This window comes from Lepisma saccharinum, chromosome 15, assembly GCF_977018435.1.
Source record: "Lepisma saccharinum chromosome 15, izLepSacc3.1, whole genome shotgun sequence".
In the NCBI taxonomy this organism is placed as follows: Eukaryota; Metazoa; Arthropoda; class Insecta; order Zygentoma; family Lepismatidae; genus Lepisma; species Lepisma saccharinum.
In genome coordinates, this window is record NC_139243.1 from 61,489,357 (window position 1) to 61,515,151 (window position 25,795).

The 25,795-nt window shown below is 38.7% G+C and overlaps 1 protein-coding gene across 1 annotated transcript in view; it reads left to right on the plus strand.

The window, feature by feature from the left end:
* LOC145999282 (angiotensin-converting enzyme-like) overlaps positions 1 to 25,795 on the plus strand; it is a 280,447-nt gene that overhangs the window by 188,312 nt on the left and 66,340 nt on the right. Inside the window, exons 11-13 of the mRNA XM_083136220.1 lie at positions 16,114 to 16,245; positions 18,870 to 19,045; positions 23,933 to 24,069. Of these exons, the coding sequence (XP_082992346.1) occupies positions 16,114 to 16,245; positions 18,870 to 19,045; positions 23,933 to 24,069 (445 nt within the window). The remainder of the gene's footprint in view (positions 1 to 16,113; positions 16,246 to 18,869; positions 19,046 to 23,932; positions 24,070 to 25,795) is intronic.

Consider the following 25,795-nt stretch of genomic DNA (forward strand, 5'->3'; position numbering starts at 1 on the left):
ACATACCACTACCTATAAGTGGCATGCACAAATCGGAAACAAACGTCCTTGGTTTCAAAACTTGAATCTACCCCCGAGCTGTTCTTACTCTTGGAATGTGTGCCCGTCACGTAATAATGCACCCAAGTTCATATTCAGTGCCTGGAACTTTCTGTCAGTGTGGAGAACCTAAACAATCCATCACGCATTTGTTTCTACAATGCCCACTTCGGCAACAACATCGCAATACTCTCTATAAACAATTACAACGCATTAATACCCCATTTCCAATGTCCCTTTCGACCCTACTGTACGACCCCACGGACTGCCGTGATGTGGATATTGTACAGCTTTGCCCGGGAAACACAAACACGTAACCAGGGTTGTTAAAGGTACAGGAACACGTAAATTCTATTGGGTTCCGCTGCAGGACCGGAACGTTTTTCCTCGCACAATTTAAACTCGGTTGAAGTTGCGTATTGTTTAATTTCAATGCGGTACTTTGACACTTTAAACTCATCCGGAAGAAAGGTTCCTGGACCGTATTTAAATTGATCTGGAGAAAAATGTCCCTGGACCGAATTGAAATACTTTACAGATAAAAGGTTCTTTATGGCCCAGAACCCAGAACTTGCTGATTTTCTCTCCTGGACCGGAATTGAATTTATTTACAACCCTCCGCGTAACGTAAATAAACTTTCAAATAACAAAACACGCACGTATTTTGCGACAAGTAATCAGAAGAAGAAGAGTGGATTTCTCGCAACTAGGAATTCTGGCAAGAAATCGTTTGTAGTTGGTGTGTGCCACACAAAGGAGACGAAGAAGTCTTATTGGAAATCTTGAAAGGTCTCAAATGGCACCCGGTCACGATCAAACAAATACTCGACAATTTCATATTTTACCGAAAGATGGCAGGGCAGTGTGTATGGCAAGAAAAAGAAATAAATAGATTAGACATTAGCCGTAGCGAAGAAACTATTCTTCTCACTATTATAGTCTAAATGTAGTCTGAGACACTGGAGAAACTATATGATTATAATGGGATAAAATAATTTCACAAAATCTTATTTCTACAGATTTATACATAGTTACTTTTCACTTTGTTTATTTAAACTACAATTAATATCAACACAAAATAATATATTTTACTGTATTTCGAAAATAGTACTTTATTATGACATCACTCACTGTTGCAGAACTCGTATATATTATTCTTTGTTGTGTAATTGCGGTTAAATAAAAATACAGACCAGAATGTTTTACCGTTCCTTTCCTTTCTCGCAAGTCATATACACGTGTGTACACTTTCTGCGTCACTTTATGTTCGCCACAGAATAGAAACAAATCTCATTCTGTACCTCGATATTTTTTCGATAATCGATTTCAATAGCATGTGCTCTCATTGCAGAACCCTAGGGAGGGGCAACTGGGACACTCGCCCGAGGCCCCGCGCTTAAGGGGCCCCAAACCAAATAAAAATAATTGTTTGTGTGAGATGCATTACGTGTTTATGCTTCTAGTTAAGCAAATAATCTGATATTTCCTGACTTCATGGATTGTTTTGACACATATTGTAAATAAAGTACTGCATAATGAAAATATTTAATATTCACTATTCTCTTAATTACAGAATGAAATCATGAAGTGAAAATAGTGTTTATATGTAACAATGTAAATTTACTAGAATTCAAAATTCAATTAATATTAAACAAGAGAGAATTATGGTAGAGAATACAGAGAATATTATTGGATATGATTAACAATTGCCAATTGCATAAGTATATTAATAGTAGTTTGATATTGAACTTATATAGTTCTGTAATTAAATGTAATGAATGTCGCACCAGAGGCACATGGGAAATGAAAAGTAACAATAATTTCGATCTTTTGTTAGCCTCCCATAATTGTTGGTTTTAATCTTTAAGATATTAAATTTATTGTTCTTAGATAATTATGCGAAATATATAAATTAATTGTTATATAACTGTAGTAATGTTTAAATTGTGGTCATGTAGGATATCTTGTTCAGACTAAGGCACAAAAACTTCTGATTTTCTCAGACCTCTGAAAAATTTGGTTTAGGCCCCGAATATATTGTATGCCCCAGGTCCCAGGTCCTGTATGATTTGTCAACAGTCTGTCATGAAAGGTTTTATTCAGAATCGTTCCTAATTAGAAATTCTTGGACGCTAACCACAAATGCGAGAAAAAACATGAAGTGTGCTATGACGTCACTTCCTTTAAGTATGGAATTCAATGAATTGTTCGTGTTTCATTTGATCGTGTGGGGATAGCTTTACAAACGCGGGGGGGGGGGGGGCAAGTTTTATGTGGCAACAGAAGAAGAGACACCTTTGCAAATTAAATATTGTTATTTTTCCATACTTTCTTATTTCTTTTTCTTTCTTTCTACGGTATTTCAGGAGTTAAAATCAGGATTGTTAAAGTTCCAGGAATTTTAAAAAAATTCAATTCCGGTCCAGGAGAGAAAATGAGCAAGCGTAAATGGGTTCTGGACAGTAAAGAACCTTATTATCTGTAACGTCCAGGAACCTTTTTTCCGGATCAATTTAAATACTGTCCAGGAACATTTTTCGGATAAATTTAAATACGGTCCGGGAACCATATTTCTAAATGAATTTAAATACGGTCCAGGAACCTTTTTTTCGGATGAATTTAAATACTGTCCGGGAACCTTTTTTTCCGAACGATTTTAAATTCGGTCCAGAAACCTTTTTTTTCCAGGATCAATTTAAATACAGTCCAGGAACCTTTTTTCCGGAAGAATTTAAATTCGGTCCGGGAACCTTTTTTTCCGGCATCAATTTAAATACGGTCCAGGAACCGTTTTTCAGGAACAATTAAAATACGGTCCAGGATTTTTTTTTCAATGAAACAATACGCAACTTGGACCGAATTTCAAATCGTGAGAGAAAAAAGGTTCCGGTCCTGCACCGAGACCCAATACAACCCATTAGAATTTCTAGGTTTCTTGACCTTGAACAACCCTGGTTAAAATCCCCCTCTATGGACGTAGTCAAATTATCGGTTTCCAATGTGACGTGTTGTAGGTGCGTGTTCGTGGCGGGGGGTACAATCACAAAATGATTGTTATGCATTCCTAAGCTAACCTATCTCTGTAACAAGCAAAAGATTGATTGATTGGTTGATTTGCTTCATTCTACTTCGCTGTGCTACTTTGGCTAATTTGCGAAGATGGGGATGAGTGATGATATGATGAAATTGATGAATGGACACTCACAAACATCCATGCCCAGGCCGAGATTCGAACCCGGGACCCCCTGGAGTCATGCGAACAAGCAAACGAACACAAGTCTCTCTCTGGACAAGTAGTGACTCGAGAGGGCTCGTCCAATGAACGCGTGAGAGTGGAAGTGAGTGCACGGAGGGGAAAACGCGGGTGCAGCTACCAACTGTTTTTGCAGCTTTGTTCCGCCCGCTCTCTTTCTCTACCGTTATGTGCGTAGCTCCTCCACCGACTCCTGGAACGTAGTATAGTTCCACCTCGTAGTGAACGTCTCGCCAAAAGTAGTGTTGCCAACTCTGTTGTTACCTCTGCAACCTCGAGTACAATTTTTTAAAAAGTTGTCCAAGTGCCTTAAAGTTTCATTTATGCTCTGATAGGATGATTCGATATGTAAATTACACTTCTCTGATAATCACACACAAAACTGCAAATATGTCATTGACTCCAGTAAAACATTAAAATGCATAAACTGCTATTGAAGCACATTTAATACATCAAAATACACACAATGTCTGGGGAAGTGGAAAACAAACACAGAAGAATCACTGTAGTGGCTTTCACGAGTAGTAACTGCAGCCATCATTACAGCCGTTGTTCAAGGTGACGCCCCCTGCCTCGATACAGGCATGACAGCGTCGCAATAAGCTCTGTCGCGCCCGCTCTAATATCGCAGGAGTCGTTCGGACCAGATCACAGGCTGCAAAGATTCTTGCCAAGAGTTCCTCTACATTACTCACAGGTATCTCGTAGACAACACTTTTGACATGACCCCACAGAAAAAATCAATTGGGACAGATCAGGTGAACGAGCAGGCCAAGCAACAGGTCCGCCTCTCCCTGTCCACCGCTATGGGAAGGTCTGCGTCAAAATATCACGAGCACCAGCTACGAAGTGGGCTGGGGTCCCGTCATGCTGAAACCACATGCGTTGACGAACGAGAAGTGGGACATGTTCCAACAAATGTCCAGTTTCTATTAGCGTATACTCCATTGCACTGATTACAGCCGCGACAATCGTGCTTCTAGACTACACGCGTCAAGTTTAACGTTACCGTTACATCTTCTCCAGGATATGCGGGGTGTATTCTTTCTCCTATCCTTTATGGTTCCCCTCCGCATTGTGCATGCTTGCCTACCCTTCGAATTTTTTGGCTTGTAACTTTTGACTGGGGCATTTCCGGACCAGGCTTCCCTATCTTATTTTGTTGCGTTTGTTCCCTTCCATCATCCTTGCAAGTCTGTAACACGGTCACAGAAACACCCTGAATAATGTTTGTTTGTTGTGACTAATTTTACTATGATAGTGGCCAGGAAGTAAATCTCAAAGTAGGTTTCAGCCATAGTACGTTAAGTTTCCTGGAGAAAAATAGATGTACGACAATTAATTATTTAATCCATTCCCAAAGATTTGAGTTGTAAATATTGTGATTTTGGATTCACCATATCTTCGATTGACGGCGTACTGGCTAAAAATACCATATTGGGAATTTTTAATGTGAACGTTATGCTAGCAAATTGACACGTCCTTTCCTCTTGTACTAATATTTATTGTGTATAATCACCTTTCTCGTTGTACAAATGTTTATTGTTATTAATATTAATCTGTTATTTATTTTGTGATTCTTGTGGTATGTGATATTTAAACCTATCACTGATAATGTCAGAATAGTCACCGACCTTTATGTACATATCTTGTATGAGCTGTTGCCATGGAAATTACGATTGTGTTTTGTCTTGACTTTGGAGTTCGGGCTTTGAGTTTTAAAGAACCCCTTCGTTTTTCCTATACTGATCTTCTACCCCGAGTTAAAATGAAACTTAATTCCCAATGGGAAGCTCGGGCACTTAATCAAATTGCAAATACGACCACTTATAAATGGTACGCAGAAAAGTAGTCAGTCGACCCTGGTTTCATAAACTGAAACTTCCTCGTGAAGTGATAACTTTCACACTTCGCCTACGAACGGGACACGTTTGCACAAACGAACACCTAGCAAGACTGCATCAAAATCACTCCCCTGCTTGTGATTGCGGAGATAACAAACAAACACCAAATCATCTCTTCTTCCATTGCCCGTTAAGGAGCAAACACAGACACGCTCTTTTTAACAGATTACACAGAGCCAAGGTACCATTTCCTGTATCCATACCCTCCATATTATCGTCTCCTTCCCCTCGTACGATGTGGATATTATATAGTTTTGCTCGACAGAGTGGTATTCAATTTTGAAATTTGTGTGTATGTGCAAGCTTCTGATCAGTGTTAAAGTACAGTGAAGTGTAATATTACGATATCTTTACGACCACAACTATTACAATGACTTCGATTCAATGGTGCCTCTACTCACCAGTGTTCTGCATCCCAGATCTTTGACCATAACTGCCATATACCCGGCGGCAAGGGTCACGAAGAAGAAGAAGAAGAGTTTTAAAGAGTGGTCAAGTGGAATTGTAAGAAGCTGTTATTTCCTTGAGTGAAATGGATTTTATGAACAGAAGTATTTCTTTTGCTAAGAGGTAAAATATATTTATTTTCTCTTAGTGAAAACTTGACTGATTTTTATTTGATCAACGAACGAACCGAGATATTATTACCCAATACCCTGAGAGGCTACGAGTATTTTGTGTGATCATTTTTATTGTGTTTGGTTTAAATCTTGTTCTCTTGACTGAAAGAACGTGTCAAAATGCATTTAAAATTCATGCAAGAATAGGGAAGGATAAAAAAATATATAACAAAACGTTTACAAATACTGAAAAAGTACCTAAAAGCAAAGAAAGGTCGGAAATGCAACATGAAAACAATGTTTTCCGATTCCAACTGAAGGAAAACGGGCTGGCCTATACTACCAGGTTTAGCATTGCCTTCGAGACACAGAAAAGAAGATGACTTTTCATCAACTTCCCAGCTCTAATAATTAACATTTCAGCCTGGTAGACGAGCCACGTAATTTTGTCCTCGACCAACCGTTCTCTATTTCATTATTTCGCACCACTTTTCTATTTATCTCCGTGACAATCGGTAGCCGGACAATTGCGATGGCGGGCAATTGTGATGACGGACAGTTGCGATGAACACAGTTAGAAGTGAAAGGGACAATCGTGATGACATTTTAAATCTTCTATCAAATTGAAGTGTGACTTAACACCCCGTACAATACCTCTTACAAAAGAATTATGTGAAATATTGATATTTTCGGCTGTGAATTTGGTTCAATCAAGTTCTTGAACATTGGCTGTAGAGCCAACAGACACATTTTGAAGTGACACGTTTCCTCATATGTGCGAATAAACTTTCCAAATCTCTCGTCTCATTTAATACCACGTTTCTTCATTTTCTGACCTTCTAGATTAAGTTCCATCGGCATGTACGTGATGTTGGTGTCTTCTGCTTGGCTCTTGAGGCAGGCCAGAACGTCATGAATTTTTGGAAGCGGTCTTCCAAGCCACCTTATTTATTTCGTTGTTCCAACCTTTGTGTCGCCCCAGTCGAATTTGTTCATGTTACCATTTGAAAATAGAAAGTGCAACATCTGGGTGTGCATACGTTATCTATGACTCGCACAAGATTGAGAATGTTCGAGAACTAATTTAAATTTCTTTAAGACAACAAAATTAATCATTGTATAAACGGTTTTGGCTTTGAAAAAATATATTAGAAAGGTATGTTATTGGGTCGGATACCCTATTCTACACCCTCGAATTTTGAAAAATAAAAATTCATTATGAAGGTTATGTGATCCTATTTCTGAATAAAAAAAATTGGAGCGCGGAAATAAGTATTTACGACTGTACAGCCGTTTAAAGTTGCGATTTTGTCGTCTGAAATTGTTGAGTCAAAATTACCACCGATTCCGGGCTCCGCCCCTGGGGTAATTGACTTACCGCTGTCACGGTATCTAGTGACATGTGAAACGCAGTTCGATTTAAATTATTTTTTGTTTATTGATTCATTGTAAGTTCAAATATAAAAGTGTGAGGTTTGATTTTATTTTGTGGATAAACTTGTATCCGAGCCAGACGTCGGGAGTTGGGAGACGGGTTTTTCTTGAGTGACAGCCGAACTGTCTTTTAGGCTTAGAACATGACATATTTGCACCAACACGGAGAAAAGGAAAGATCATTTTCGTCGAGACCTGACTTGAAGTCGCAGCGGGTGGGCGAACCCATTTGTCACGGATGACCAGGAGAATTAGCTGGAGCCCAAGCCTGCAAGGATCGGAGACGCGTCGGTGACCGCGTTTCAAGACAATGGAGAGAGGCCATTTCCATCCCGTCAGAAACCGAAGCCAAGCCACTTGAGCGTGCTTTTCAACGGACGAATTTGAATCTCTTATAAGAATATGCGGTACTACCATTCCATACACAGTTTTGACCCGGATTTCATAGAGAGAGCATCTCCGCGCTACACTCTCGCGTGATTATTGTTTTGTGTCCGTGGACTTCGTTTTCTTACGTACCGTGAGCGAATTGCACATAGAGAGTTACCAGTGTGCACCTTATTTTGGTGAAGATTACACGGTGATTTGTTTTTGCCAAGCGTGGACTACCTAATAATGGAGAGCTAAAGGAGATAGAGAAGGGGGGCCGTCGACTCCCCGGCACCCGCAACGATGCGCAGCTACCATCCGGTGAAGCCAGCCAGCCAGCACCAAAGACGACATCAAAGCCGAACACTGTCTAAAGCTCGAAGGACGTTTCCAGATCGACGTTCCAACCGAAGCCCGTTACCAGAGAGAGAGAGAGAAGAACGACTCCAGATCGACGCCCAATCGAAGCCCGTTACCAGAGAGAGATGATTCCAGATCGACGTTCAATGGATGCCCGACACTAGAGAGATTGGGGACCGGCGCGTGACCACGTACACCCGACGCTAGTGACAAGAGGAACGCCCGAAGTACTGAGGAGGTGCAAGTACGCCATATCGTCGCAATGATTCTTCGTCGCGATCGACCTCGGAGAACAATTTCGCCACATAGGAACCGTGTGCAAGTCCCGCGTCCAGGAGAGATGAATGACCACGCAATGTAGCAGAGTCCGGTAGAGTATACTTCAGAGGGTCTATGTCCATGTAAACGTGCATTGTTAGTATCAACACCGTACTGTTAACGCCGAAGTCTCACTTATTTGCGAAGTGACTCAGGAACCCCCGAACCTAACCCCCGTGTCTGATAATTTTTTGATATTGTTGTAAGAAAGGGTTATTTCATGTTCAGATGTTCTAATGTAATTGTGTGCATTCAGGGTCAGAAGCTCCTTTTCATTACTTTAATATTTAGTGTAAATTGTCAAAGTGTGCTCCATTTTTTTGTGTAACCGACCTCCCCGTCGAGCCATTTAATTTGTCAATACTTGACTGATGAGTCCTTTTTAATTGTGGAAAGCGTAGGTTTTTTTTTGCAAGGTCGTGCGCATGAAGTAGTATTATTTGTTGCATAGTGGTTTTTGATGTAATTTTTGCTCGCGCCGACGATTGATTTGTGTATTCCGGCAGCTGGAGCCAAGTAAGTTTTTGCATCACTATGTAATTGTGTAGTTGTTCTCATTGGACGAGAGAGGCTTATGTGTATTACCCCCGTCCGAGAAACTTGTATAATGTCGTGCTTACGACTGGATGCATACGTTCATTCGAACGAAAGATTTAACCACGCCGACCCAATTGTCTTAGTTAACCGCTTTCTGAGGACTGGCGCATGAATTAATTTAAAAGAGCACAGGAGCTGGCAGACAAATACCCTAATTCACATAAACCTTTAAAACTAAAAAGGAATGATATGATAATGAGATCCATGATTTGTATCTATACTTCACATGTAAAAATACCTCAAGTGTGTGAAAGAGAGTGAATGAGTGAGAGTTTGAGGAGGCTTTGTAGACAGTTGTTGATTGCAATATTTGTTTTGTTGTTACAATATATATTCACTTTTTACCGTTCTTCAGTGTTGTTATTTGACGTTTTTCAGGTACCGGGTATTATGCTATTAGTGTGTTATGATTGTTCGAATCTACATATCAAAGGTAAACAAAACAGTGTAACATTTCAAGGTAATTATCTCCGCCTCGCAATAGCACGACAATAAACGACCTTCTCAGTACCGAACTTGAAAACCTGGACCGTGAGAGTCACGACCGGTTTCCCGTACACATAACGACGTTTGGCCCCGTGCCGGGGTATGATTGACACGTCATTTCGGGGACCGTGAGTGCACTCGTTACACCGCCCCCTACCGCTACCGCGGCCCCGCCTTTATCTATAAAGTCCCTTTTAAAGGCATGTTAGAAATTGGCCGAAGTCACCTACACCCCACACTATTTCTCACTGTTTTCCGCATTGACACATGAAGATACAAAAAATGAAGGCTAAAATTAAACCAAAGAAGTAAAATTTTCGTATCCCCCAAAACGTATTTCTTCAATTTTACAGGAGAAAGTACTTACCGAAATGGGTTTATTTATACTTTAGGAAGGTCTTAGAAGTTTGTTTTCACCTCGTTGAAATTTTTTTGCCCGTAAATTATATAATTTTCGACATTAATGTCACTCCGATGCACGAAAGCTGTTCTCTTGATGTCCGTCTACTACGTGAACCAAATATTTGCAAGCATTTCATTACGTAACAACCGGTCAGTGTTTCCAAATACGCGGTTTTGTAACTGTGTAACAGTTTTAGAACGTAATTCAATTCAATTCAATTCAATTTTCCTTTATTAAAGGGCGAGGTTCAGCCTGCGGCTGTTCTACCACCTAACCCCGATGCATACATATACATACTAAATACATTCTACCTACTAAATGTTTGTACAATAACAAACAAAGAAGAAAGAGATAAACATAAAGAAGACACAAAAAGAACAAATACAAAATTGAGAACAAAGGATAGTCTACACACTAATAATAATAATAATAATAATAATAATAATTATAATAAAAAAAGATTGAAAACAAATACACAAAAATACATAAATTAATTGACACAATTGTGCTTGGTGTGATATGGTTAAGAATAATACAAATTAATATTAATGTTATGTGTAGAAAACATATAAATGTTCTTAATATGCGAGAAAGGACAAAATATCGTTAAGGGTTGACAACATGTAAGGGGAAAAGTAAACAAGCAAAATGAACATGAAAATACTTGTTATTAGGAAGTTGGTTCAGAAATGATAGAGAGCTATTATTCGTGAGTGCTGGAGCACAGATATTGTTCATTTAACAAAAGAGTTTTTAGTTTGTCTTTGAAGCTGTTGCGATTAGTGAGGGACGTCATGGAAGGAGGAAGTTTATTCCACGCTCTTGCAGCTGAATACGTAAATGATGATTCGAAAAGCACTAGTGTGTGCTTTGGAAGTTCAAGTTTCGATTTTCCCCTTGTTTTGTAATCATGTATTTCCCTTCTGAATTTTAATTTCTGGAATAGGTTTCTAGGTGTTTTGGTTTGTAAAAGATTATGAATAAAACAGCACAGATGTAATTTTCGGCGTCTGGTCATGTTCAACATTTTGTTTGCGTTTAGTGTTGGGAGGATATGATTGTATTTTTTTATATGGTATACGAAACGGAAACATGAATTTTGGACTTTCTGGATAAACGTGAGTTAGTACTGTTCATCATTTCTGATTACGAACTTGCGACAACATGATGTTCACAGGATCAGTGGCGTGCTCAATGTGAGGTTGATGGGGGTTATAACCCCCCCTTTCTCTAAGGCTATTTATGAATGGTTCGTGGGGCTATCCGTCAATGGTTCGTGGGGCTATCCGTCAATGGTTCGTGGGGCTTTTTTTGAATGGTTTGTGGGGCTATCCATCAATGGTTCGTGAGGCTATCCGTGAATGGTTTGTGGGGGTATTTATGAATGGTTCGTGGGGCTATCCGTGAATGGTTCGTGTGGCTATCCGTCAATGGTTCGTGGGGCTTTTTATGAATGGTTTGTGGGGCTATCCATCAATGGTTCGTCGGGCTATCCGTGAATGGTTTGTGGGGGTATTTATGAATGGTTCGTGGGTCTATCCGTTCATGGTTCGTGGGGTTTTCGAACCTGGAAAAAAATACAAAATCAGTAACACGAAACTAGGTATTTATCTATGAAGAAGGTTGCAACACTGCATAACCACTGATCATGGACTACGCTAGTCAAGATTTCTCCGCCATATTGCGTGTAACGCAAGCGAAAGCGAACAAAATAAACATACTCGATATTTCGAAAATTGAGATTATTTGCGTGCAAAAAACGAAACGCGAACTTGAAGAACCCTTGGGAATGAAGAAATACGTAAGTATCAATGTGAAAAACTAAGGAAAGGTATTAAAATCCTACACCAGCGACCAGGTTAGGATCTGTAAGATAGTTACCCTAACAGCTATCTGAGAAGTTCGATCCTGGGTAACATAGTAAACAACCTAGACCCTAGAAGACCGAGAAGGTGCGTGTCACCTTCTACAGCATTATTAGTTCTGTGGCGCCTTCGGTTAGGTTAGGACCTGATCGTCGGAATTGTCCTACCATTAGTTTGAAAAACCTTCACCGTCAAAACCATCGGAATTGCCCGTGATGTTGGTTTCATCGCAATTGTCCGCCATCGCAACTGTCCTAGATTCGTGACAATCAGTATAAAATGTAAATAAATAAAATAAATAACAAAGACAATGACATATCCATGCCTCGGCTGATATTGGAACTCAGGATCCGGTCTTTTGTATCCTATTTTGTTAACAGCTCTGTCGCATACGAGCGGCTAGCGACAGCTATAGCAACTTGACTCTATACATGTGTTATATTTCTTTTCCTAGACTATTCTTTGTTCTGGCCTTTGTCGGCATCATTATTATTATTTTTTTATTATTATTTTTATTATTATTAATAATAATGTTTTATCATGGTACTTCACTCAAAGGCGGCCGGAAGATCTTTTCTCAGGTGGGGGGGCAGGGTCATAGAAAGTTATTACTATTATTGGTATTAGTACTGCTTTTATTGTTGCTATAATTTTTGTATTATTACTAATACAATACTTATGTTTTTTTAATTACATACATTTGTAATTTCCATATTCCTGAGTATCTATACAGTATACAATTTGCATAACTGTATACTGACAAAAAGCTGTTTTTTATAGTTAGTGTAAAATAGACTGTAACCTTAAATGTAACCTACTTCAAGTAATAATAATAATAGTTGCTGTAACTTAAGGCCTATAAGTCAAACAAAACAACATTTTTGTTATAAAATATCTTTACAATTTTACTATTGGGTCAATCCATATGAAGTCATACGACATGGTTGCTCGACCATTTTTAAAAAAGTTTATTTTTTGTGTGGTGTGAGCCTCATATGTTGACAGTTCAGAACCACTGTTATTTTATTTTTACTATCACCGATTTGAAGATGGCGGGCATTTTCTTATCATGGCGCGCGTCATTTTCTCCATTCGTAAGCATCAGCGGCAACATTTTTTCTCAGCTCTGGTAGGTCCTACGACAATGAGACAAAATCTGTGATGTTAAGCACATTATAGGCTACAATTATATTTCTGTGAAATTTTCAAAATATTATTCCTTCATAATAAATTTTAAGGTCAAAATTGTGTATTTTATTCGCTCAAAATGACATTTTCGCACATTGTTTTTTGGGGGGAAGGCAGTTTGTTTGACACTTGATTTTTTTGTGCGAGTACCTGTGTACCAATAGAGTATGCCAAATTATTTGAATCTTGAGACTTTCATAATTTTTTTCTACAGGGTCATAAACAAATACTTTTTGTTAAAAAAATTCCAAGTTCAGGGTTAAATATCTCTGGTGGGCAGTTGTTTAAAAATCTGAAATTTGTACACAATACAGTACTCCATGATAAGTAACTTCAGTAAAAATTTTGAGTTTGAGGTTCAATTGGTTGAAGAGATACAAAACTCGTGAAAAGTTCAATATTTTGCATTAAATATGGCATGCCTAATTTCATTTCTTATTAACATTTTGTGTTAAAATTCTGCAAACTGTAATTTGGAATGTCAATCAACAACATTACAATCCTGAAATGGATCTACAATAAAGTATATATACGAGGGCATGCTCAAAAGTAAAGCTTCCTATGTTTTTATTTTCTTTGTTACCTTGTAAACGCATTTTGGATTTTGAGCAACCATGCATTGCACTTATAATACTTTCCTGCTTCTCCATTGAAGGGTTCAAACTTCTATCGCCAGGGGATGCTGAACTATAGCGAGTAAAATGGCAGCATGTAACCATGCAATGTTGGTGAAGCGCCTCAAGTAGCGTGAAGTGATCGAGTTTATAACCACAGAAAATGTGCTGTTCATGCTCGTAAAGAAAACCCAAGCTGAACACGATTCCGATGACCTCCATCAGTTGCAGTTCGCGGCCTTTCACTCCATTCTCTCAGATAGCTGAGATTTCTTCAACTGGGGTTTTCTTTAAGAGCATGATAAACTCAAGATCGCGCAGTACTGATGTCTACACATTCATCCCCATAAAATGCCGTCTCAGATGAATGTCAATTTGTAGCAATAAGTCTTGAATAGTCTCCAGCCGAATTCACTTCATACTTTGCTTTAGTCAAGTATAAATCCTTTAAAAGAATTTGACAGTATACACATTCTTCAACTGAATATTTACCAACTAACTTTCTCAGCAATTTTGCTGAAGATTTTGGAAGAAATAGTTTTTAAGTTAACGAGAAAACCTTCTCAGTTTCGTGACCTCTCGCGACTTCCTTTGAAGTCTGCCATACAGACGTCCTCTATTCAAATACAGTACTGAAAATAGGGTCATGATGTAAGAACCTATTTGAACGCTAGTAACTCTTTCTTTTCGTGAAATAAGCAAGTAAAAGGACGTGACGTGTTGTTGTATTTAGCTGTTATCACAATATTAAGGAATTTTAATAGTCGATGTCTAGGATAGCCTAGTGACAAATCCCCCTTGGCTATATACGTTAACAGCAAGGGCGCAGGCAGGATTTTTTCTCAGGGGGGCAGAGTAATACAAACTTTTATTATTATTATTATTATTATTATTATTATTATTATTACTGCAATTACTTTCGTTACTACTACTACTACTACTACTATTACTTTTGTTGTTGTTGTTGTTATTATTAGTATTATTACTGATTTTACTTTTGTTATTATTACTACTACTACTAATGTTTTTAATTACATACAGGGTGATTCAAAAAGAATATACGTATTTCAAACAGGTATATTTGAAAAAATAGAAGTAGTACAACTATTGATTGATTGATTGATTTAGTTTATTTTACTTCGCGTTTTGTGCCTTTTGGCTAATTTGCGAAGATGGGGATGAGTGATGAAATGATGAAATTGATGAGCGGACATTCACAAACAACCAAGCCGGAGCGGGATTCGAACCCGGGACCCTTGGCGTCGTAGTACAACTATGAAAGTTTTGACACTTATTTACGAATATCTAAAGATGTTCAATATATCCTCCACCAGCGGCACGAACAACATCACAGCGGTACTGAAATTCATTCCAAACTCGGGCAAGCATGTCCATCGTCACTGACGCTACAGCAGTAGTGGTCCGATTTTTCAGCTCTTCCAGGTCATTTGGAAGTGTTGGTACAGGAACGGTTTCCTTAATGTACTCCCACAAAAAAGTCACAGGGAGACAAATCCGGTGGCCGTGGAGGCCAGCTGAAAAGTGCCAAGTCTTTAGCTGCTTGACACCAATCCAACGGTTAGGAAGAGTTTCGTTAAGAAAATCTCGCACTTGACTGAAGTAGTGGGATCGTGAAGACAAACAGCGCTGCGCGAGCGATCTGGCGGCATAGATTGAAACTAGACAACGTTATCTTCCGCCAGGGAGCGCCGTGCTGTTCAGTGATCAGTAGTTTCGACAGCATACTGGTTTGAAATACGTATATTATTTTTAAATCACATTTGAAATTTCCATATTCTGTAGCTCCATATAATTTGCATAACTGTACACTAACATCAATTCTTGCAGGACAAAATGCTGTTTTTTATAGATAAATCAGTGTAAAATAATATGTAAGCTTAAATGTAAACTAATTCAAATAATGATAATAATAATTGCTGTTACTTGTGGCGTGTAAGTCACAGAAAACAATATATTTTGTTGCAAAATATCGCTACAATTTCACCATTCAACTATTTCCAGAAAGCTCAGGGGGAGGGGCAAGTGACCCTTGGTTAACAGTACCAAACCTGACCTGTCTAACCTACGTACGTATGCAACTAATAACAGAAATAAAGAAGTGAATATGTTAGGCAGGTTTGGTCTAGTGCTGTTAGCGTATTTTGCACAGCAATCAATACTTAGCGTCAGTGGCCAAAACTGAGGGAGGACAGTCCACATTCCATTGTTAGATAAAGTTTAGCATAGTGAGGGCAAAAGTGGCAAAAATAGGGGGCAACTGCCACCCTCTCCCTCCCCCTAATCGCCGCCACTGCATAGTGTCATAAGTATTGTACTGACAGTGTATCTCCAAGTTACTTAAGCTGTCGCTTGTCACTCCGTCTGTTATAGAGGGTAGTTTATAAATGCAAGTATAGATGTCACTCCAAGCGGCAAAATAACAAATTTATTTAAATTGAATCTTACTTTGAAATATATCATTAACTAGCGTCTATTTATGTATTATTATTAATTACTATAACTAGATAAAGTAATAGAAGTATTATGGTGGATCATGCCTACTTATAATCAAAATAATTTGGCAAGAGACAATGAAGAAATAACGGAGAAAGTTGTTGATATAAAAGACGTAATGGCTGTTGAACGGATAATATTTAATTCCATAAGATGAAACACATAATTGTAAGTTATACAATGGGTGAATTTTTATTAATTCTTTCCAGGTATTTCGTTGGAATTATCCTCCAGTTCCAATTCTTTGAATCCATGTGTCGTGAGGCTGGACAACTGGACGGAGGAAGGCAACTGCACGAATGTGATTTCAGCAACAACAAGAAAGCTGGAGAAATGTTGAAGTGAGTGTAACTAACACTATAGCATTCTTAAACCCGATGGTTCATGGCTGCAGCAACACCTGTCCCTATCCTGGGCAAGATCAATCCAATCTCTACCATCCTTACCGATTTGCTTTAGGTCCATCTCAACGTTATCCCTCCATCTTCGTCTTGGCCTTCCTACAGGTCTCTTACCATCAGGTTTCCCAACAAGAATCCTATAAACTCTCCTTTACTCTCCCATTCGTGCCACATGGCCTGCCAACCTATACTCTGTGCCAGGTAACTATAGAGCAGGTAAACGAAATCAAGTCTCTGAGCAAGTAGTGACGCGAAACGGCTCCACCAATGAACACGTGAGAGGAACGGGAATTGCGTGGAGTTGGGGAAACCTCTGGCCACTCAATTTCCCTCGCTTCTCTGACGCTATGCGCAGCCTTGCTCCACAGTTAGCTGGGACAGGGTATAAGTCTTCTTGATTTAATTATTCTAATAATGTCTGGCAGAGATGTACGTACAGTACCGTATAGTTAGGCAACAGACAACACCTTGCAGGAAAGCAAGTATTTCAGGAACTACGTGTCCATTTTTTTTGTCGGTGACTGTACATTCAAAATTTTGTTTCTTCCATACTGTGGGGAGTTTCGTAAAATGTCAACTTATTTTATTCATTCCTAGCAACAACTATAGTGAGAATGTCAACACCGTGCCATGAAAGCACATTCTCGATCTTGGTCATTTTGGAGGTGTTTTGATAAGCACCACTATCCGGCCTCATTTACACCCCAGGGTTGCTCCCAGGTACCCATTGATTTGAGGCTGGCTGATCCCCAGAGCCGCTTTATCCGGGGACAAGGCCGGAAACATTCCGAACTTAGATCACCCTCCCCAGGAATCGAACCCGGGTCGCGACTAGCTGAGTTTCCAAGTTCCAGTTTTTACTAATATGACTTACTTCTGTGTTGGTTGGGGTATCCACGTAAAATAAGACAAAAGTATGTGTTTAAATGGCGAATGCTCAAGTTAGTTTCCATATTTACACAATATTTCACAGTGATTCGCTTTGCTAGCAGTTTTGGCTAATCGCGACGATGAGGATGAATGGCGAACAGATGAAATTGATGAAGACAATCACAAATCCTTAGAAACCGCACACAATACAAGCCTCACAGTCACAGGGGATTACACTTGGCTGTGGATGCAGACTCCACTCACGCCAGAACCTCGTTAGTGTATATCGTGAAAGGATATTGACATATGGACCCCTTTCAATAACGTTACCCTTTAATTTTACAATGGTGTCGCTGTGGTTTAGTCGTAAGGGGGAGGGTAGGACTTTTTCGGTCTTGTTTCTGCATAAAGCACCTCTGGAGTTCACCCAGCCTCAAATAAATGGGTACTTGTGGCGTAAAGGTTGCCGGAGCGTGCTGCTGATCACACCATCTCTAAAAATTGGCCGAGATAGTTAATGTGTGGAGCCCTACCTCTACATTCAACCTATATGTGCCTTCATGGCACGGTGCAATGTTTGATTGATTGAATTAGGATATTTTACGTCGGTTTTCTTCCACTCCTGACTAATCGCGACGATGAGGATGAGTTAGGGAACGGAACTTTAGGTAAATAAATGTTTTCTCTGCGATAAGATAGACCCCCTCGTTTTTGCCAAAATTCTGATCATAGCCTTATATGTCAACACAGCAAATTTTATTTTTCATAAACACACATATTTTCAAGTTTTCCGTATGTAAATACATATTTTGCGAATTTTCATTTTAAATACACAAAATCGATCATTGACTTCAGGTACCTCGAAATCATCGAAGGAAAAATGTTTATTCTCCGCACCTCTTTCATATCGAGAGTGCTAGGTTTGCTAAACACGCTCGCAGGCAGACTTCTGGCGCCTCGCCTACGATCCTATTGGGGGAAAATATTACCCAGACGAGGCAAGCGTACAACGTAATGCTTTGGAAAACTTAAGCGTTAGTGACATTTCGTGCTTCAAATATGAAAGAATTGTTTCTTGTGACGTGGAGCGATCTTTCTCATAATATAAGAAGCCTTTTTGGAGATAATCATCACAGATTTACAATGGAGAATTTGGAAAAAAACTATGGTGATCCACTGCAACTCTTCCAAGAAATAGCTCACTAAGAGGTAAGCATTTAGAAACTGATTTCAGGTGTTTAAAATGCATGCAATATTTTTTTTATTTTTGTCAAATATTTTCCTGTTTTTATCACATATTTTCAACATTTATGACACATAAAAAAAATATATTTCTGAGCTTTTTAGCACATAAAGTTCCGTTCCCTTGAAACAGGGACCCCTGGCGTCGTGCTAACTACTCTGCCAAAGAGGTTGGTTCGGACTGTAGGTCCACTCCCGATTAGCCTATCTGTCACATAACTTGTCCATCGAAGGTCTCAAGCTGTAAATCAGACGTTCGAAGGAGGTGACAACAGACTCAAATAAATGAGTTCTTGTAGGGTAAAGGTGGTCGGAGCGTGGTGTTGATCACATCATGTAAAAAATAAAGAAGAAAAAAAGATCAGTAATAAGTAATCTTTGAAAGTCCAAATACTTCCCAAATAATTTCACAAAAGATTACTGCATGTTCCTGTTTTATATGTTAATTTCAGGAACCTGATGATGCTTGGGGCTTCAGAGAGTTGGCAATCGGCCCTCGCGGTTGTCACCAACGGGACCGAATTGTCTGCGAAGCCTCTGCTCAGATACTTTCAGCCTCTCAGTGACTTCTTGCATGCCGAGAACAAGAAAAGTGGGGATGTTGTAGGGTGGTCTACACAAATACACAGTAAGTACTGTTAAACTTGTAATAGACATAGCAATCATGAATCCATTGTAGGGCAGTTATGGGAAATATGTGCCTATAAATAGCAACTGAAGTCTTGGCCTAGAACAACTTCAGTAGTAGTCTTAGGAATCGCTAGGTTTCGCTATTTTAAAAATCATCTTCTTTGTAGAAGTCTTAGCTCGTGATTAACCTTCTACGTTAAAGTTTTTGCATGTAAATCAATTTATTTGCAGGCTTTTAAAATAGTTTGTGGGAAGTCTTAGCTTTCAAATCACTCTGTCTTTAGAGGTTTTAACTCATAAATCACTCATTTGGCTTGGCTTAGAAAATACACTTATTTACTATTGGGAGAAGTCAGCTTATGAATCGTTCTGCTTGCAGAAGTATTAACTCATGAATTACGTTCCTTATACAAGTCTTAGCTTATAAATAGCCTTCTTTGTTCCGTTCTACATTGAGACTTCTACACTCTTCTTGCAGACGTTTTGATTTAGAAATCACTCTGTCTGAGTCTTTGGAAGTAACCTCTCAGAAGTACATTACTCCAGCAGCATTTACTGCACAGTTATTTCAGACATAACAAGCAAAAGTCGGTAATTTCGATTATCTATTACCATATGCTGCCGTGGCCATGAAAAACATCACCACCTTCCCAGGTAAAATATGTATCCTTCCACAAAATATGGCGAATTAAGCTAATTGTAAATAATGTTCTTCCTCGTTGTTGAATTTACCCCGCTCACAAAATAAGCGGACAGGAGTAGGAGTCCAATAGTAGAGGAGAAGGTCTAAATATGGGCGAAGGTTTAAATATGGGTTTTGGAGCTATCAGCGCTCTCGGGTGCTGCAACCTGGCAGAGGCTATTGGAACTGGTTATCTGTCAAGGACAAAGGTTGCGGCGCCAATTCGCAAGAGAAAGTGGTGGTTAGTTTCGGCCTTGGACGCTGTTATAGAATTGTGACCTCCGAAAACTTTTTGCAGGTATGTTTTAACTCAACGTTTTCTGAACTCTCATCTGATTTGTATAGGTTATGATATTAGCGGTACATAAAACAAATGTGAGTTTTTATAATGCCATGATTTGTTTGTGAAATATATACCACAGAGAGCGAAAATAAATTGAAGAAGAAAAATAGCGTGATGGTCTAAATATGGGCTATGACATGAGGTCTAATGTTGAGATCACATTTTCAACAAATAGTTGGATGTTTTTCTTAATTTCAATTTTTCCCATTCCGCGTGATTTTCAAAACAACAGATTATTCATAAATATGAATTTTGTAATGTTTTAGCGATAAATGACTGTTCTTTTTAAAATTTTAATTGCTTTTTGTGATATTGCCACTGGTAACCCATATTTAGATCACAATTTTGAAATACATCATTTTACCATTATTTGGAAATTGTTTTTTTTTTTAATGGAGACCTTCTATACTTTAACATGCTATTACATTTAAGTATATATTTCATAGATATGCATTTTAAAGGCAGGTGCTTGATATATTATTTTTTCCCTCCGAAAATGACAACATAAAAAGGGGGGCCTATATTTAGACCTTTTCCTCTGTCAGTGCCGGCGATTGGGTTCCAAATCCGGGGGGGCAAGGTGCAAAATTGTGGGGGCGGGGGGGTAAAGAGAGTATATTTGCCTTTGTAGATAAGGTTTAGCATACTGCGGGAGTAAAAGTGGCAAAAAGTGGGGGCAACTGCCCCCTCGTCTCCCTAATCGCCGCCACTGAATAGTATTCATGGAAACAGACACTTCACAGGACTTATAACGTTTTAGATAAAGGAGGCATTCAATACGAGTGGTAATTCTACCCCATGTGGCGAGTTTGTCTCTGATGAAAGATGATCTTATAAGCATCTATTAATAAAACAGTAGACCCGAAGATGGCAACAAACATTTTAGTGATCAAAAGTTTTCATAGCACATTGATATCATATTAATATTGTGAAAGAAAGTGCATTAAACAATGCTGAAACTTTATTGAACTGGAAAACTTAGACTAAAGAGTAAAATAGAACACACATGAATACCTGTAAAATAAATATCAGTGTAGATCTGTATTGTCGAACTTCTCGATATGTTGGGTTTTAACGGAAAATCTGACTCATAAATACTGCATTAAGATTGGGTGACATCTAGCGGAGAACAGATAAATCATTACCACACAATGTACGTACGTGACAAGTATGAATATTTCTCTCAACCCACGAAAAAGTTTTACAATTTTTTCTTCCGAATAATACTATACGTTCTTTCACGAAAAATAGTATCCTATTGTGGCGTTGGGTTCATGGTATAGAACATACGGAGGGATATCTAAACGCACGACCATGAAATTAGGCGGGTGGCAGACGTCCGCCATGTTGCCACGTGGAGCCCAACCCCGTGTGTTCGGAGGTTGAAGAGGATGAAAGCTCTCGTTGTAGAGTTGGTCTTTGTAATCCACGTGATACCAACTGACAGTATTTGCTCGGAAGGTCAGGGATGACACAAAAGTCCCCCGGAGAGAGGTTGGCCTCACGCTCGAACTAGGCAACGCAGCTCGGATGACGTTGCCACACAGTGCGCGGGAAACAGCGACTTCTGTCTCGCTTTGCTTTTCCCTTATGTGGCAACAGCGCAATTCTGCCCAACCGCCTATTTTCATGGCCGGCGTCTAGATTTAACTCAAGGGTCGCACAGTGAACGTACTTCGCGATTTTCTGTTTTACCACAATTCTCGATTTAACACCATTAATAAATACCGAACATACAAGCTGCACCATGAGAACTTTAGCTTCGGCATTAACTTAACAAGGAAAAAATCTGTGTACAGTCTTGTTAGCAGAATAATGTTGGTGGTACAAGGTAAAGAGAGGGAAAGAAATGCAATTAAAAGTTGTTGTTTTTTTATCAGGGTGGATTACAATCATTTTTTTTTAATTTAAATCGATTCTTTAATTTAGAAAAAACACGCTAAAAATTGCTTGTATGCCTTTGGGCACCATACATTAAGATATGTGTTTTTTGTAGAAAGGTTTTTTCTAGTAAACAGCCATGTAAAATATTTGAACAATTAGATTAAAGCAAAATAAGATATTATATGTAAATTAACATTTTTCTGTTTCTGACACTGTACCAACTATGGAAATATTTGTTGAGTGTGTTAATGAAACTATATGATAATTTAAGTAAATTTTCTTCCACTAAAGATTAACATTCTGGTTGTACTCTAAAATTAAATTTTGGAGATTTTCTTAATGATAGTTTGAAAAATATCAGCTGCCATGTTTAGATACAGTTTAATGATAATGACACAATTTAAGGTTTAACATGATTAGTGCTTTGTATATTTTTCCACACAAAATATTTACTAATTTTGCCTATAAAAGTTATTGAATTTTAAATCAAAGAGGATTTAAGTGTGTTTACGTGCATTTCCTTTCGTATGAGCTTCACACCATCAGTAAATGTATTTTATTTTCTTTATTTTCCTATCTTAGAGCATAATAAACACCATTAAATGATTACGAGATTAATGTACTTTCAGCAAAAGTGATTTTGATATCTACAATATCTTTATGTCAAGGGTGTCTCAAAAATATGGGACAATTTAAAATGGAAAATAAAAGAAGATGAACTTCGAAGCAAGTGTATTCATGGAGATGAGTATTCAATTAATTGTAAACATGTTATTCATTCAAAAGGTCGCCTTCATGTTTTGAAGATGACGTCAGGAAGATGGCTACCGTTTGGCCAAATTGATCATTTTTGGATGTCAGACGAGACCCATTTTCATCTCAATGGCTTCGTCAATAAGCAAAATTTCCGATATTGGTTCCTTGAAAACCCGCGTATATAGAATTAAGTGTCGTTACACAGCAACAAAGTGACTGTATGGAGTGGAGTGTCATCGTCTGGCATCATGGGCCCTGATATTTTTTGTAGGTCATTATTCTTACAATACGCTTTCACAGCGTATGCACGCTGTACACCGCTCCACTGAATGGCATGGCACCTACTTCATGTTTTGTACGTTACGTGGCGCCACATTCATTGCAGTGTTCCGAAGTTACGATTTCAAAAGATCCCATATTTTTGAGACACCCTTACATTATTCTATAAATTATTTATTTATAGAATATGAATATGATTTTTTTTAAAATCACCTGATTTTAAAGCTTCATTTAAATCAATCCAGATTGCTTTTTTATTCAAGACAATATAATATGTAGGCTTAGGATTTTTATCACCTAAAATCAACAAAATATGCAAAATATAATATGCTCTTATGACTTAAAATTTTACAAAATATGAACTATAATTTGAAAAATATGCCCTTTTTCACATTCATACTATTTTTAGTTCACTTTATGGGCCGTGAGTTGCAATATTTTCTCTAAATTTTCAAATGAAAATGAAAAAGATTTTGCTACAGTCCAAAGAAAAAACCTCTGGAGTAAACATGGACGTAAGAACGAATTCACTTCGAAAATGACTGTATATTTCTTGAAAATGCAAAAAATATGCTGAATATGACCGAAAATCCATCAAAATATGCTATATCACGCAAAAACGGCCAAATATGCCAAAATATGCCTTTAGAAAGCACATTCATTTAATTAGTTTCTTCATAATATGAATTTCTATTCTATATATTTAGAGAACACATCACCCTTTCAAAAAAAAATATCCTAAGTCATGAAAATCCTAACCCAAAAAATATGTATAAATATCACCAATCGATTTATCGTGAAAATTTACGTAAATGTTGGACACGAGAAATACGAAAATAATAATAATTACGTCAAAATATATTATTTTTATATTCATTCTTGACTAAATTGTATTAAGAGGTATGTACTATAGAAATTTAACCATTTTTCCCCCTTTGCAGCTAAGGATACTGAAGAGGAGCTGGCCGAGTACTTGGCAGGATTCTATGAGACGGAGGCTTCCACAAGGTGCCACGATGCGAATGTCGCCCAGTGGAATTATGAGACGGACATCAGGAACGAAACGGAAGAAGCAATGGTTAGTCTTAGGTAGCTTTCAGACCGAAGCGACACGCGACACGGGAGTCTCAAGCCGATATGACAAGGAACAAGCGGGACGTGCCCCTTCAGTCTTTAAGGGAGATTTCACACTGAAGCGGCAAGTGTAGCTTGGCATTTGAGTATTTTGGCAAGAAGGTTCAGAAATTCTTATTTCGAAGTGCGTTGTTTTAAAATTTTTAAAGCAATTTTGGAAAGCCTATCCAGCACAAAGTAGCTAATCGAAATTGCCAATTAAAAAAGAAATGTGGTTTCCCAAAATATAGGGTGAGGCAAAGTATGGTTACATGGGTGATTGCTCATCGCGGTCGCCAGACATAACACTAAGCTAAGACAATTAAGAGTGGAAACATCGAATTGAAGCATGCGCTCAAGCAAATGGTGCGCATGTTGATTGCTTGATTTATTGAGTTGGTGTTTTAAGTCCACTTTATGCACAGTAAGGCTAATCGGGACTGGACCTACGGTTTAAAGTGGGATCCGAACTAGAGATGGCCAAACGGATTCGAATCCGAAAATTCCGGATCCGAGAGTTTCGTATCTCAATCCCATTATAATATTACCACACCTTAAAAGGTATTATGATCTTCGATTACAAATAAACTTTTCATTAGTTAGTCCTTCAAGATTTATTTAAAGTGTTGTTTCTAAAATACAGGGTGTATCAAAAAGAATCATCCAATTTGGCAAGTCTATATATCTGAAACAAATAAACATATACAAATATTTTTTTTTTGCCCATGAAAGTGAAACTCAAAAAGTGTTTGTTGCCTCTTCATAGGTGTTCAAAATGCCCCCCCTCCCCGTGAGATACACGGCATATGTCCATACGGTATTCAAATTGTTCCCAAACTGCAGCTAGCATGTCTTCAGTTACAGCTTCCACAGCTGCTGTTATGCGATGTCTCAGTTCATTCATTGTTCTTGGTAACGGAGGCACATAAACGGAGTCTTTTAGAAACCCCCACAAGAAATAATCACAGACAGTCAGGTCAGGTGACCTTGGAGGCCAGTAATGTAACGCTGCATCATTTGGTCCAGTGCGACCGATCCATCGTTGTGGAATTTTTCGATTTAAAAATCCCCGCACTTCCCGATGCCAGTGTGGCGGTGCCCCATCCTGTTGGTAGATGAAGCCATTCGAATCAGTCTCCAACTGTGGGAAAAGATAGTACTCAAGCATATCAAGGTAGGTTATTCCCGTCACAGTGTTCTCTGCCATGAAAAATGGACCGTACACCTTGGTTCGGGAAACTGAACAAAACACATTCAATTTTGGAGAGTCCCTCTCATGTTGTACAACTTCATGTGGTTGTTCCGTTCCCCATATTCTCACATTATGGCGGTTGACCTTTCCAATCAAATGGAAGGTTGCCTCGTCACTAAACACTAAGAGTTGAACAAAACTGTCATCGTCTTCAATCTTGCCAAGAATGAAATTACAAAACTCCATACGTAGTTCCTTGTCGCCTTCACAAAGAGCTTGTAGTAGCTGAATTCTGTATGGTTTCATGTGTAAACGACGACGCAACACACGCCAGACGGACATCGGGGGCATGTTGAGCTGTCGACCTGCACGACGAACGGATTTCTGCGGACTGCGTGTAAAACATTGACGGACGCGCTCCACGTCTGCGTCAGACACTCGGGGGCGGCCCGGTGATTTTCCCTTACACAAACAGCCTGTTTCTCGGAATTGTGCATGC